Here is a 16,572-nt window from a genome sequence, read left to right on the forward strand (position 1 = left end):
TTTGAGGTATGTTCTTTCTATGCCTAGTTTGCTAAGGGCTTTTATCATGAAGGGATGCTGAATTTTATAGAAAGCCTTTTCTACATCCATTGAGATAATCACATGGGGTTTTTTTTTATTTCTGTTTATATGGTGAATCATATTTATTGATTTGAGTGTGCTGAACCATCCTTGCATCCCGGGAATAAAACCCACTTGATCGTGGTGTATTATTTTTGATGTGCTATTGAATTTGATTTGCTAGTTTGTTTGTTTGTTTTAGGATTTCTGCATCCATGTTCATGAGAGATATTGGTCTATAGTTTTCTTTTTTGTTGTTGTTGCATCCTTTCCTGGCTTTGGTACCAGGGTGACACGAGCTTTGTAAAATGAGTTAAGCAGAATTCCCTCCTTCTTGATCTTCTGGAACAGTTTCAGTAGAACTGGTACCAGTTCTTCTTTGTATGTCTGATAGAATTTGGCTGTGAATCAGTCTGACCTTGGGTTTTTTTGTTGTTGTGAAATTTTTTTTTTACTGATTCAATATCAACTAGTCGTTATTGGTCAATTCAGGATTCCTATTTCTTCCTGATTCAAGCCTGGGAAGTTGTATGTTTCCAGGAATTTATCCATTTCCTATAGGCTTTCTAGTTTGTGGGCATAGAAAAGTTCATAGTAGTCTCAGATGATCTTTTATATTTCTGTGATATCAGTTGTAATGTCTCCTTTTTCATCTGATTGAGTTTATTTGAATCTTCTCTTCTTTTCTTGGTTAATCTAGCTAGCAGTCTGTCAATTTTGTTTATCTTTTCAAAGAACTAACTTTCTGTTTCATTGATCCTTTACTTTTTTTTTTTTTTTTTGTCTCAATTTTGTTTAGTCCTGCCTGCTCTGATCTTTGTTATTTCTTTTCTTCTGCTAGCTTTGGGTTTTGCTTTGTTCTTGTTTTTCCAGTTCCTTGAGGTGTAATATTAGGTTATGAATTTGTGATCCTTCTATCTTTCAGATGCAGGCATTTAACACTATAAACTTCCCTCTTCCATTTTGAGATTTTTGTTTCACAAAGTGACTCAATTCAGAAATAATACAAATGTTTTACTGCCCGGATGATTTAAGCAAGAATCAAACTTGTTAGCCCTTCTGAATCTTGGTCATCATCTTCATCTGCTATGGATGATTTTTATCATTTTTTTTTTAAACTTTCTGTGCCAGTTATCAACTTACTGCCTCTCAGCTCCAATTCACCATTCATTGCCTGCTCTACAGAAATGGATCTGAGACCTTTAAATATTATTCCTTTGCCAGCAGGCATGATGTTAAGCTATATTAACAGAGGGTGCTGGAGACACAGTTTCCCGAGTGTCTAACTCCTACCCAATTCCTGCAGCTCAGGTAGCTTCTACAGCACTCTCTCTCTCCTCTACCTAGTGTTTTTAAGCAGAGTGCCTCTGGTAAGATACCTCCCCATAAATAGCTTCTCCTGCATTCTAGTGGGCAGATTTCTGGCAACTCCCAGAGGGCAGATTTCCAACAAGTTCTGACTTTTAGTAAGCCATGGTCATGCCCTTTTTCCAACAAGGTCTACATCTCAACCTTGAGTGTTCTATCTCAGCCCAGGGTGTAGTGGCTGCTCCTCACATCTGCTATTCCTATATTATCTAGAGTTTTTTTTACTTCTTACTAGCCAATCCCTCATTACTTAAATTTCCAGTTATAGTGAAAAATTCTTTATATTAAACTTTTCCTATTCAAATTACTGTGTGATTTCTCTTCCCCTGACTGGACCCAGACCGATACATTATTATTACACAACGTTTCCTTAAGGTCTTTAATTCTCCAATATCCTTTAGAATGTCAACCAAGCCATCGTCATCCATTTGTCTGGCTGCCTGAACATTTCGATGATGTAATTCGCTTTTTTGTCAAAAGTCAACAAACCCTTTAAATCCTTAAAAACCATTCACAAATCTTTCTATAGGTTTCACTAACATGCTTAACTATTTCAGGATGTATTGCTTTCATATTACAAAGCCAGCAGGGGAATGATTGGGGGAATAGATTCTTGCCTTTCTTTTCATAGTTTCTCAGGCATCTGTTCACTAAGTAGAATAGTATTCATACTATATACCATTATTATTTCTATCTCTCTCTTCCTCTCTCCCAAGCACTATAGCTGTATTATCATAAATTTTGTCTATTGACTGTGACCTCATATAGTAATTCAACCTGTGTATGAACCAGTTTCCTCATCTCTGTAAAAAGGGTATAATATCTAAATGATAGAATTATCAACAGAAGAAAGCTTTTCAAAAGCTTACACAAACTAAACTATTCCTTGAAGAATTTTCAAGTCCTTTCCCTGATGACCATCATATTGGATATACCAAGAAAAATGGAGGTTTCTTTCAAGACTAAATAGTAAGGAGAAACCAAAAGTAGAGGAGAGAGAACAGAAGTAAAATTTTCTCTGTGTTAATTACTGTCCAACAATCTCACCAAGGGAGTGATAAAGTTGTAGAAACATTTATAATAGTGATGGAAGCCAAGCAACGTATAAGCAATATTTGGTTACTTACTTTGCCATTGTTTCTGCAGACAGGTCTTCAGAATTTCTGACTTTTGTTTCACCTAAAAAGAAAATATTTTAAAAATAAAATTCTGAAGGATAAGAATTATAAAAACAAGAGTATTTTCTTTTAAAAATCTCTCTTTTGGACAATGAAATAGGTACTTTATAATTTTGTATGATGGGTTTAGCAAGGATTTTCTACATGACAGATAAATATTTATAGTTAGCCTAAGGAGGATAATCATAATACCCTAGGCAAAGATTTATCCACATTCTTACTCATTACTTTCATAAGAATTTGGTTATTTTAAAGGACATTTTTCTTAGGTTAAATATATATAAAAAATATAAAATCTTTATACACACATTTATAAAGACTAGAAGCTAGGACTTTCCCCTAAATGCTCAAATAGAATAGACTGGGTTATTTTATGGCTACAAAGAAGTCTGTAATATTATAGTTAAGACTATTCAAAGAAGCTTGGTGACTATGTCATTGAGTTAATGACTAAGAACTTTGCTTACCATGACTTCGCAGATCCAAAGCCACAATCCTACACTGAACTCTACTAATGATTGCTGCCTAGGAGGAAAAAGAAAAAGTAGTAAGATACATCTGGCATAGCAAATTTTACCCAATTACCAATGATAATTTTGTTAAATGAACTGCCATCAGAATACAAGGAACCCCAGAAAACCAAAAGATGACTTTCCACTTTTTAAATTTTCTTTTATTTAAGCATATTACGGGGGTACAAATGTTTAGGTTACATATATTGCCTTTGCCCCATCTGAGTCAGAGCTTCAAGTGTGTCCATCCCCCAGATTTTCCACTTTTAAGCAAAATAAAAGACTGATGATGCTCTGCTTTTTTTGGCACATATTCTGGACTCTAACTTCAAAAATATGGCTCTCTAAATCTCTCTTTCAAACTTAACTCTTCCTAGCCTTTCCTCAGGCATTCCTTAGGCAGTGAACCTCTGAGCTCTGCTATTACCTGTGGTTTTCATCCATGTTCTTTGGATATCTTTTCCTTATTCTGGAGAGAGAATCCCCTAGATAGGGACCATGAATTGGTTTGTATCTGGCTCAGGACATCACACAAACATGACATTCAAATCATGAAATAACCCTGAAAGCAGTACAAGTCATGAAATCTACCAAAGATTCACTTAAGACAGACGTACAAGCTTGTGCATAATTAAATAAAAATGTATTAAAAAAGAAATCACTGAAGTTGGTTACAATTGAAAAAGAAAAAAAAGGAATAAATTTGCTTGGATTGCACTACATAAAAGGTAGAACCAGGATTACAAAACAGAAACAAAATATACATGTGAAGTCAGTAACTGTCAATTCCAACCTTTTCTTCTTCCTTTTTTTTTTTTCACTTCTGCAGTGACTTGGAATTGATTCCAATGACTTGGAATCAATAGCTTTAACTTGAAAGCAACGATTTACAATCATATGTGCCTGTGAGAAAACACTAAGAGTACTAAAAAGAATTTTTTCATTTACTTACTTAAGAAATCTTTCTAAATTGCATCTAAAAATCTGGTATGAAACAAGTAAGCAAGGGGGGTTACAGTAGTGAAAAAGACAGGGAATGCCCCAGTTCTCATGATGTTTACATTCTAGTGTGACAGAGGAAGACTAGAAAAAAATAAATAAGCAAAGTAAATTCACAGAGTAACATGTGCTTTAAAGACAATAAAAAAGTGTCAGAGCATGTCTATGATAGCTACTCTAGACCTTGTCTCAACAGTGTAACTTTGTTACTTCTGAAATAGATGAATAAAAAGCAGCTATTTAAGAACTATACTGATCCATTTTCTCACCAGAATTTGTGTCAGTATAATTAGTAGTATCAGCTAATACCTATTAAATCTTACTATATGCCAGTTACCAATCTAAGTGCTTCAAATGAATTATCTTTCTCCTCACAAATCTTTACTATTTAGACATAATTTTCATCATTTTACAGATAAGGACATTTTACAAAAAGATTAAGTAACTTGCCCAGGGCTAAACAGCTAATAAGTGGCACAACCAAGATTCAAATCCAAACAGCCTGGCTCCAGGTGTTTTTCAACCCTGGCTGTATAACAGAATCACCTAAGGAGCTTTAGGAAATACTGCAGCTAACTCACCAGAAATTCTGATTTAGGGGAACTGGGGTAGGGGCCAGGGTTATCTATATATTATGGATAATTCTAATTAGGTGACTCTAATGTACAGCCAAAATTGAGGCCCACTAGCCTAACCCCAGACTAGAGAACAAAAGACAAGACTGGCAATAAGATCTGGGTAGTAATAACATGCTTCTGTATCGCTTTGTTATGTCCACCAAATTATCGCAGATAATCTCAAAGTATCTTCCTGAGAAGTAGGTTGGGTAAATATTAGCATAATTTCTGTAAGTGACCAATGAGGTTCTGAGAGGTATATCAAGTATAGGTGAAGGTGTGGAGAAATAGGTATCTTCATGAACACATGATATTCTCAAATAATAATTTTGGCCAATTTGATAAGTGAAAAGTGGTATTCTTTTCTTTTACTTTATTATTCTCATTAATAGTAAGATAGTGCCATTTTTATAAATTTATCAGTTACTAATATTTCCCTCTTCTATGAACTGACACTTCATATCTCTTGCCCATTTTTCTACTGGGTTGTCTTTTTTCTTACTGCTTTGTAGATTTTTATTCTTTTTAATATAATGAAAGTATTTTAAATTCAGTCCTTTAATCCATTTGGATGTTTATTTTTATAGCATTTCTTTTGAAACATGGGTTTATTTCTTTATTCTTTCTGCCAATACTATACTCTTAATTGATGGAGTTTTAGAATATGTTTTGACATCTGAGAGGGCAAGTTACTTCTCTCTCCCTTTCTTTCAAAATTATCTTGGTCATCCCTGGGCATTTTTTCTTCCATGTGAGTTTCAGTTTATTGATTAAGTCTCATGAAAATCCCATTGGGATCTTAACTAGGTTAGCCAGATTCATACAGAAACATGATTTTCCCTATTCAGATTTTCCTTTAAATCCTTCTGTTTTATTGTTTCTTCATAAATGTATTATATTTTTTAGAAATAAGGTTTATTTCCAGGTATTTTATATTTTTGTTGCTTTTACAAATAGAATAATTTTTCCTATATTTCCAAATTTAATAAGCACTCATATTAGGAAAAACAGATTTTTAAAATATTGACTTTGAAAACTATCGCTTAGTTTGTTACTTGATTTTCTTTAATTTTCTAGGGAGACAATATCTACAAATAATGACTGTTCCAGCTATTATTTTACATCTTTAAAACTCATTTTTCTTTCTTGTCTTGTTGTTTGACTAGAACTTCCAAAATAACATTGAAAATACCACCCTTGTCCTTGACTTTAAAAGGAATGTGTCTAATGTTTCACCACTAACTATGATACTTACACAATTTTCTAGTATATAAGCTTTATAAAGTTTAGGAAGTTTTTCATCTATTCCTAGTTGTCAAGATTTTTCAACATGAGTAGATACTATAGTTGTTCAAGTCCTTTTGGGGCATCAAGTGAGGTAAGAAAGATGAATCATACTGGTAAGATTTTTTAAGGCTGAGCCATTCTTACATTCCTGGGTTAAAACCTACTTGGTCACAGTGTAGTATTATTATTTTACTGCACTACTGGATTCAATATGCAGTTATTTTACTCAAGACTCTGCATCTATTTTATAAGTGAGATTGGATTAATTTTCCTATATTGTCATTGCTTGGTTTTAGTATTAGACTGATGGCACTTTCATAAATAAGCTGGGTAGCTTAAAACAGTACTATTCTAAGTAGTTTTTACATGGTGGAAAATCTAAATGAACTTTCTCCCTTTTGAGAGAAATTAACACTCCGTAAGATATCAAATATTTAGAACTGAGTAATACAAGAACAGCCTTCTAACTAGTCTCCCTGCCTCCATTTGTGTTTCTTGCCCCATCATCTTTACTAGCACCTTGATTTTTTTTTTTTCTTTTTTTTTGGGTTTCTTCCTGGTACAAATATCTTTTTTTTTTTTTAATTGTTTTTTCGCCATATTGTAGGGGGACAAAAGTTTAGGTTACATATATTGCCCTTGCCCCCCCATGCCCCCAAGTCAGAGTTTCAAACGTGTTCATCCCCTAGACAGTGCACATGGCACTCATTATGTATGTACACATCCATCCCCTCCCCCACCCACATCTGCCCGACACCCAATCAATGTTATTCCTAAATGTGCTCTTAGGTGACGATCAGTGAAACCAATTTGATGTAGCACCTTGATTTTTTAAAGCGCTTCAATAGCTTCCATTGCCTAAAACAGTGGTAATTCAATTACAATTAAGTTAATGTGTATCAAAATGCTCAACTCCCCAGAATTTTACAATATGGTATGTTTCAAGCAAAATATGCTTTCCATATTCCTTCTCTAATTCTGATACGTCTAAAATATGTTTAGTTTGGATTTGGGTGGGGGAAGTGTTGCATTATATTTAAAAATAGCTCCTACTAGGTCTCCATAGTTTCTGGCCTGAGTCTTCCCTCTTAGGCAGCACAGAACCAGTCTTTAGAGAAATATGCATACTGGAGTCAGACACAGTTACGTTTGAGTTTTGGTGCTGTCACTGGCTATGTGATTTCTCTAAATTTCCATGTCCTCATCGGCCTAATCTCAAAAGATTACATTAAATGGTATCATGTACCTAAGCACTTAGCATAGTACCTGGCACACAGTAAATGTTAAATAGATGTGGCTGATTTTTTTCTTACTATAGTTGAGAACAAATATTATGTCTCCCAAGTCTTTCTTTTTTTCAGACCAAACACTTTTCAGTTCTTTCAACTATTCCTTAAATGCTATGGTTTCAAGTACTCTAATCCTGGCTATTCTTTTCTGGACAAGTTCCAGTTTGTCAATTTCTCTTTAACTTGTGGGATCCAGAACTGAATACAACCTTTTTCCTTTGAAAATAGTTTCTATTAAAGGAAAAAACAATCTTTACATTATGCAAGTAGTAAACATGTAACTGAGAACCTAGAATATAGAAAAATGGGGGGAAAATCACTCATAGGCTTTTTTCCATAGTGCGCAGGAAAATTAAAAGGGTACATAATATTTTATCTTATAGGTACATCTCGTTTATTTAACCATTTACTTATTGTTGGACATTGGGATTATTGATTTTAAACAAAGAGCTTTTCCTGTATTTGTTATTATTGCCTTAGAACTTAGAATCCTAGAAGTGCAGTTTGTGTCAAATGGTATAAATATTTTGATGATTCAATCACAGTGCTAAATTACTTTCTAAAAGAGCTCTATTCATTTACAACACCACCAGCAATGTTTGAATGTGTCTGTTTTCTGGTACCTGTCTCAACAGTGAGGATTCATTTTGAAAAACAGTATTAAATTGACACGTTACAAAATGATACCTATGAATGATATCTGATTACTAGGGAGGATGAATGTTCCCCATATCTGTCTGTTCCCCAGGAACTGTTTTTTCATGTTCTTTGGCTTTGTGTCTCTTAGAGTTTGAGATTTTTCTGACCATGTTATACAACTTCTTTATGTAACAGTCATATGTAAATGACTCACTGTCATTTGATAAAGCCTTTAGAACAATTACCTACTTTTCTGCTTTCTTAAACTGAATACAGTGAATAGAATCTAACCTTTTCTTAAATGTTCAGGGATAGTATTAACTTATTCAAGGAATAATTATTGAGCATCAATGCTATGATAGGCCCTGTGTAGTAGACATGTAAGAGTGAATAAGGTACAATCCCTGTTCTCAAGGATTTCATGATCTAGCATCATAAATGTCAACCCCAGTTGTCTATCTCTTCTTCTGGCTTCAGTATACTTGTCCTCCTATTATACTAATGCCTTTATGCTTTTATTTTATTGCCCTATTTTACCAATTATTATCTAAGTGAAGGTCTGAGGGAAATTCTGTCTCTCATGATTATGAGGTGCTTGAGCTTATTCCTGCTGTTTACCATACATAACTGCTTTCTGGATCCACAGACATGTTCCAACATCTGAAGTCTGATCTGTGAAGTCAAGTCAACTGCAAGAGTACTAACTTTTATGTACCCACTTTTATTTTCAAAGCACTGTCACATATAAAGTCATTTAGTGGGCTGGTACACTGTCAGGAATAACAACAACAAAAAAGGACAGGTAAATTTAACCAGCCAAAGTCCAAGCTTAAGTTAATTGAGTAGTAGGGAATTACCTTGATTATATAATACAAATAAACCAGGTGAGCAATTGTGATATAATGATCTATCTGTAACAGAGCTTCACACAATGTGGGATGCTAATAGGTGTTTTAGAGAAAAAGAATTGAGTGGTCAAATACATTTGAAAGACAAAGGTAAAATTAAATAGATATATTTAGAATAACATCTCAGAGCCTTTAGTAATATACTGTTATGTAGGGTGAATTTCCAAGAGAGTAAGAGAAGGACATTATATGTAATATTTCTCAAACTTACTTAATCACAAAAATCCCTGTTTCACTAATTTTCATGGAATTAGTAATCTATAGAATATACTTTGGCAAAAGAACTAAAGATATCTTTTACAATGATAATACATTTAATAATGTCAGCAGCAATTTGTCAATCATCTCCTATATGCAAGCACTTTTCTTGTTATTTCACTGTTCCTATCTATGGGATAAAAATATTTAGTATCAATACACGTCAACAAATAGACTATAATATTTGTATAAGGCTTTATAATTTACAAACAGTTCATATCCATTATTTTACATAAAGAAACCTTGAAATGTAAGGAGACTATATTTGGAAAGTAAAGGCTCAAGAAGCATGCTCAAAGGCTTAAGGCCTTATAACTAGTACTGGTAAAATCAGGACTAGAAATCACATCTGACTCCTACTTCATTGTTCTTTCTCTCAGAGTCAAAATTAATAGCTGTTTCATGAAAAGTCTGCTCTAGCCCTACCTAGATCCATCCCTCCTCTCTAAGGACCGTGAATGCTCAAATAGGTAGCTCTGATACTGCACCAGAGTCCGGGGGCGCTTCTCTAAAATTCAAAGAATGCAGAGAGGCTATCTCTAGCCTACATATGTTATTCTCATCAAAATTTTACAAAATCTTGTGACCTGTTAAGTACTATCCCTGGAATAAAGCTTTTCTTATTCACCTACTACTTTTGCCAAATTTCTTATAAGGCAGAGCCTGGATTCACTATCCCTAATAAGTTACAATGCAGTTATGTGAATGTGACATGCCAATTAAGATGGTGCTTCACTCCTCTCCCAAGTCACACATCTCTTTCCTTCCTTCCATGTCTCCAATGTGTTAGAGCTGCCCAAGGACAGTGTATTAGCTTAGAGCAGAGCCAAGCTGGCTATAGCACATGAGTCATTTCTGATGGCTCTGACCCTGGTTCAGGGAAACCAGAGTACATTTACTACCATAGCTGCTATGTTAGGAAGAGGTACATGTCACTGTTACTTGTTCATTCAAAAAACATTCCTTGGAAAAAACAAAAAACATTCTTTGAGCATACAATGTGTACTAAGTATAAATAAGCCAGAGTCTTTGCATCCAAAAAACCTATCAATTTATTTGAGGAATGTAAATGACTAAAGCTATGATTGGAAATATGGCTAGTGCAAACTGAGATATGCTCTAACTATAAAATACACATTGGATTTCAAAGATAGTATGAAAAAGAATGTAAAAAATCTCAATAATAATTTTTATATTGATTACCTGTTGAAATGATATTTTATTTTATTTATTTTATTTTTGAGACAGAGTCTCACTCTGTTGTTCAGGCTAGAGTGCTGTGGTATCAGCCTAGCTCACAGCAACCTCAAACTCCTGGGCTAAAGCAATTCTACTGCCTCAGCCTCCTGAGTAGCTGGGACTACAGGCATGTGCCACCATGTCCAGCTAATTTTTTCCACATATTTTAAGTTGTCCAGCAATTTCTTTCTATTTTTTTAGTAGAGACAGGGTCTCACTCTTGCTCAAGCTGGCCTCAAACCCCTGAGCTCAAATAATCTGCCTGCCTTGGCCTCCCAGAGTGCTAGGATTACATGCGTGAGCCACTGTGCCCAGTCTTAAAATGATATTTTAGATGCAATGGATTAAATAAAATACATATTAAAATTAATTTCACCTGTTTCTTTTTATCTATTTGAATTATCTACTAGGCAATTTAAAATGACATGTGTGGTTTGCATTGTATTAATATTTCTATTGAATAGCCCTGGTCTAGAGACATGAGAGAGCCTGGCACTCATGGCCATATCATACAGCTTATCCTAGAGTAAGAGAAGGAAGTATCAAACGAGATGTGGGCCAAATTATTTAATAAGTATTGAGTAAGTGCCTATGTGTCAAGAACTGTTTCAGGCACGTGGGAAACAAAAGGAATAAGACATTATCCCTGTTTTCAAGGAATTCATGGTCTAATGGAAGAGACAAGAGGTGCTTTTATACTTAATCCCAATAATCCCTGCTGCCAGGTACAAAGTGGTATGTTCAGGGCCTTCCTCAACTCCACAGCCATCTGGCTCCAGGTGGCCTGTGCTGCTGTATTCCCACTTGCTCTCCCATTTTCTGTCTTTCAGGCTCCCTAGTGGTAAACAGAGGGGATCTCTGCTTAATACACATAAGAGATGACAAATTTATTTTAAACATAGAGGTTGCTAATATCTTCCTTGGCAGCCTCTCTCCTTGCACATGGGCTGCCCCACCCTAGAGTCAAGGATATTAAACTGGCAGCATTCAGTCCCCTACTCTGGACCAGGGTATGATCAACCAAATATTGTTTACTCTCTAGTAGCTCACAAGTACCATTAAATTATAAAGAATCATTCAACATAAGAAGAAATATTTTCCAAATACTATATGCAAAGTACTACATTGGCTCTTATGGCAGACAAATGAAGTGACAGACATTATCTAAAGCAACTGAATAAATGTCTGCTTATCTCTTATATTATTGAGATACAGATCTCCACTTTTATCAAAGAACAAATCCATTCCCCCTCATTGCAATGCACAAACATACAAAATTTTACAAACTGACGAATTCATGCACTAAGCCTTACCCCAGTTAAGAACCTCTGGTGTAAAGAACAGGGGATTTTCAGCCTACCGTGACAAATATTTGGCTTCTACTAATCCCTAACCTTCTTATACGAAGCAATAAAAGTGAACACAGAAGGAAGAGTTAGACTAGTCAGATTCATCCAGAAGTAAAACAATGATTGCACTATGAATGTTGATTATACAAATTGGGTCATTCTTGTCACAACCAACTAAAACAGAGTCAAGAGGGAAAAAACACTCAGGGTACATTACATTGTTACAAGAATATAATTCTCTGCAAGTCTGTCTGCTGAAACTGCCTGCTGTAACCTAAAATCAGTTTTACCTATTAGCTACTAAAACTTACTGTGATTCTAAGACTAGTTTTATCCACCACAGTCACTCACCAATCAGAACTTGCCAGCTCCCCCAAACTTTCAATGAACCTTCCTGAAGAACAATACATAACATTTCGCCTTTTAATAAAAACTCCAACCTTCTCTTTGTTCTTCAGATACATCAAAGACCACCCGGTTTGTGTGTGTCCCAAAATGCAATTATTGCTTCCCAAATAAAACATCTTAATTTCAGAGATTTGTCTCTACCTTTAATTGACTTCAACAGTGCTAACATCAACTTCTACTATCAATAACTTACCGTGAAGACAGCCCAGGAAAGGGCAGAATGACCTCCTCCATGCAAAAGGAGCAGGACTGGACCCTCTGAACCACTCTTGTAAACTCGAAAAGTGTATGAATAGTTAAAGATAACATATCCAAGTTCTGGCTCGCTTAAGTTTTTGATTATTTAATCATAATAATACTGAGTAAAAAACTCAAGCAGCACTAACCTATATACAAAACTGCAGACTTCCAAATGTAAGAGAAACTTAAACATTTCTGACACCCCAACCCTGGGTTTTTGAAGCAGAAAAACAGTATAACCATTTTTTTCAAAGAAAAAAAATTACTCCCTTTGCCTTAATGAGGACATAGTCCCTGGTTTCTATAATAGAAATGAAATCAGTTCAACTCACCTGATTTATGAAACCTTCCCCAGGGCCCGTAAGAGATATAGTGTATTAGTTTCATGAATGTAATTCTTAATCCCTTCTCCATGCACTGGATAATTATAGCCAAGAAAGATATTGGCATGGACTTACAGGGAACATTCCATAAAGAAGAAGTGGATAAAGCAAGAATAAAGAACATTTTAGAAACTGTCTTCTAACTTAGACAACATCATAAACTCACTAAAGAATAAGCCATTGCAAAGGATATATCCTTGCCAGTTTCATTCTCTACTTCTACATCTTCCATGGATTCAAAGTACTGACTCCAAGGAACAGGGGAAAAGTCCCGCTTTCTTCCAGGGCTAGGGAGAAAAAAAAGAAAGAGACATTTCAAGTAAAAAAAAGTTATGTATGAAAAGATAAAATCTTGGTCAACAAATGCTAAATGTAAATCTGAAATGAAAATAGCAAAGGTATTTTCTCTTAAAGATATAAAGAGCTCATAACAAAGCACCACATTAAAAATGTGTTTAAGTTAAGTTCAAATATAGATTTAAGAGTAAAAAGTTTAGGATTCTAGAAAATTCATTAGTATATTTTAATCACAAATAAATTCCATGTATATAAACACCACAAACCCTACTAGTTGCTCTTGGCTGTAGGCTCATTCCTATCCTCCCAACCCACTCTAATACCATTCCTGCCAGGTGCGGCAGCTTGCGTCTGTAATCCCAGCTACTCAGGAAGCTGAGGCAGGAGGATCGCTTGAGGCCAGGAGTGTGAGATCAGCCTGAGCAACAGAGCAAGACCCCATCTCCAAAAAATAAAAATAAAAATAATTAGCTAAGTGTGGTGGCCTGCACCCGTAGTCCCAGCTACTCAGGAGGCTGAAGCAGGAGGATTGCTTGAGCCCAAGAGTTCCAGAACAGACTGGGCAACACAATAAGACTCCCATCTCCAAAAAAAACAAAACACAAAAACCATTCCTACTATTAACACAATCATTCTTGGTCACTATTCCTTCTTCACACCTTTAATCTCTCACACTGTTTCATGCTTCTTTGTCATTTCCAACCAATCAACATTAGGAAACCTTCATGCGAGGCAAATTGACAATAGTAATACCATAAATTCCTAGGAATTTATCAGAAGAATTGCTCACACAGAAGTGAAATGACTTATCTATTCAACATAGCATTGTTTGTAATAGAGAAGAGTTAGAAACAACCTAAATATCCATCAACAGGGGACTGATTAAAATAAATTGTGGTACATAATAGTTGTAAAAATGAAGAAGTTATGCATTGATAAAATTCTTTGATTTGTATATGGATATATAACTCCAAGATACACTGTTTTAAAAAAAAAGACAAACATGATGTACAGTCTATGACTTGGATAAAATTGGGCAATATATATAAATATAATTATTTATGTTTATATATTTATATTTGATTATTTATATACATTTACAATATCTCTGGGAGGACATTGATATAACACTGATAGTGTTGTATCCTGGGAGGGGATGTATAACTGGGAAATGAGTGGAAAATTTTTCAGTGTATATCCCTTTCTACCTTTTGATTTTTTTACCATATATTATTAAAAAATATAAATTTATTTTAAAACAAAACAAAAATAACCAATGTCTATTTACAGCCTATGTCTTCAACCTTGGATGGAGCACAAGAAAAAAAACCTGAGCCTTCTCCTATTTTTCTTCCCAGTAATGAAGGAAATTCAGAATTCTGTCAGCAGCAAAACATTGCCTCCTACCAGATTATCTTCCCATATATGCTATGAGGCTGAGTGGAGAATACCTACATAATACAAAGCCCCTCTTAAAAACTTACGTTGATACAAAAGCACTCTTGGTTGACTACTTGAACACTGGGAAGAATTACAGTGGAGCCAACTGAGTAATCAGGGGTGTATTCTTTCAACAGTGAAGCATTTATTGAATGTCCACTCTGTTCCAGGCATTGAGCCAGGTCAGTAGTTCTCAATCTCTGTAACAGTGAAATCACCTAGGGCAGCAGTCCCCAACCTTTTTGGCACCAGGGAATGGTTTCATGGAAAACAAGTTTTCCGTGGATGGAGGCAGGGGTGGAGGGGGTGAGGGGAGTGGGAAGGTGGGATGGTGGGGAGGATGGTTTTGGGATGATTTAAGGCCTTTACATTTATTGTGCGGTCAAACCTCTCTGCTAATGATAATCTGTATTTGCAGCCGCTCCCCAGCGCTAGCATCACTGCCTCAGCTCCACCTCAGATCATCAGGCATCAGATTCTTATAAGGAGCATGCAACCTAGATCCCTTGCATGCAGAGTTTACAGCAGGGTTCGCACTCCTGTGAGAATCTAATGCTGCTGCTAATCTGACAGGAGGCGGGGCTTATGCGGTGAAGCCCGCTAGAGGGAGCAGCTGTAAATACAGATGAATCTTCCCTTGCTTGCTGCTGCTCACCTCCTGCTATGCAGCCCGGTTGGTTCCCAACACCTGTATGTTCTGTGGCCTGGGGTTGAGGATAGCAGACCTAGGAAACTTTAAAAAATACTGATGCTTGGGTCTCACCCCTAGAAACTGATTTAAGTGGTCTGGGGTATGGCCTGGGCACTGAGAATTTTCAAAGTTCCTCAAGTTGAGAAAGGTACTAGGAATACAAATGTAGAGTACATGATTTGAAAGGAGAGGGGAATTCAAATTCCTTATAGTTTCTACCATTTCCCTATAATTCTCTATAAGTTCCTAACACTTACAGTATGTGCTTGGTCAAATTATTCAGACTCTTTCTGCCTTGGATTGTAGTGACTGAATAAAATAACATGTCTTTTAAATAATTTAATACATCTGGTTTTTGGCAATTGCTCAGTAAATGGATAATCCTATTTTCTGACAGAAAAAGTGTCTCTGTGGAAATAAATTCCAACTTCAGCCTGGACCCATTTTTTTTGGTTTTCTGGTTGTACTTGAAATCCTACGGGAAAACTAAAAATAGAACTTCTAATTCTACTCACTCATCAGTCACTCATAAATCTACCTGTGCATATACTAACTTGAGTATAACAACCACAACATGTCATGTCAAACATGTTATAATAGATCCTAAAGATCCATAGATAAATTTTTTATATCTGGACCTAGGATATCATCATAGTATCTAATATTTACTGTGTACAACAGTGAGTCACACTGTGCCAAATATTTTACAGGCATGATTCCATTTAATCCTCACAAAACTTTGAGTTATTTTTATCCTCATTTAACAGACAAAAAAACAAATTTAGAGACATAAGTAACTTGCCCAAGGTCATATAACTACTAAATGGAAGTGACAGAGCTCAAATCTAGTCCTATCATTCTCCAAAGCCTCTACCCCAATGCTATATTACTTCTTAGATTCTTTTTTTACTGTTACACTCTCTCATTTATGCTTCTGAAAAGTAATATGGCTTTAGTGCACATTATCAGAGATTTCCTTTTCAGAGTCCAAATATGTCTAACTTTGCCAATGCCATAGAAACTTTCCAAGTTGGCTAGGTACCAATTAAAGTACTTCCTATAAACAGAAATTATTCCTAGGAGAATACTCTCCACTTCTAATTTCCTTCATTAAAAAAAAAAGAAAGAAAGAAAGCTTCCAGGGATTACCCAACTTATACCAACCAAATGAGTAATTCCCATTTGGTTAAGGAGTCAATAATTCTACATCTCCAAATGTTGTTCCTACTCCCAGAGATTTTCTAGCATACCCCTAATACCTTCTTTAGAACATATACTTGTTTATACACTGCAAGAATATAGTTAATTTGCATCCAATGTTAGACATTAAATAGGCAGCAAAAACCTTACATTATCTTTGTATTCTAGTCACAAAAGAATACTCTAATTTAGGAATGTAGTTTTCATTAT

General features: G+C 35.3%; 1 protein-coding gene across 2 annotated transcripts in view; it reads right to left on the reverse strand.

Annotated features, from left to right (window-relative positions):
* The window catches only part of PPME1 (protein phosphatase methylesterase 1), a 61,369-nt gene that overhangs the window by 29,433 nt on the left and 15,364 nt on the right, over window positions 1-16,572 (reverse strand). For both annotated transcript variants that reach the window (XM_069469262.1, XM_069469261.1), the window contains exons 2-5: window positions 12,928-13,021; window positions 12,305-12,397; window positions 3,074-3,131; window positions 2,556-2,607 (exon numbers count right to left, since the gene is read on the reverse strand). In XM_069469262.1, coding sequence (XP_069325363.1) covers window positions 2,556-2,607; window positions 3,074-3,131; window positions 12,305-12,397; window positions 12,928-13,021 — 297 coding nt within the window. The remainder of the gene's footprint in view (window positions 1-2,555; window positions 2,608-3,073; window positions 3,132-12,304; window positions 12,398-12,927; window positions 13,022-16,572) is intronic.

This window comes from Eulemur rufifrons, chromosome 6 (assembly GCF_041146395.1).
Source record: "Eulemur rufifrons isolate Redbay chromosome 6, OSU_ERuf_1, whole genome shotgun sequence".
Lineage (NCBI taxonomy): Eukaryota > Metazoa > Chordata > Mammalia > Primates > Lemuridae > Eulemur > Eulemur rufifrons.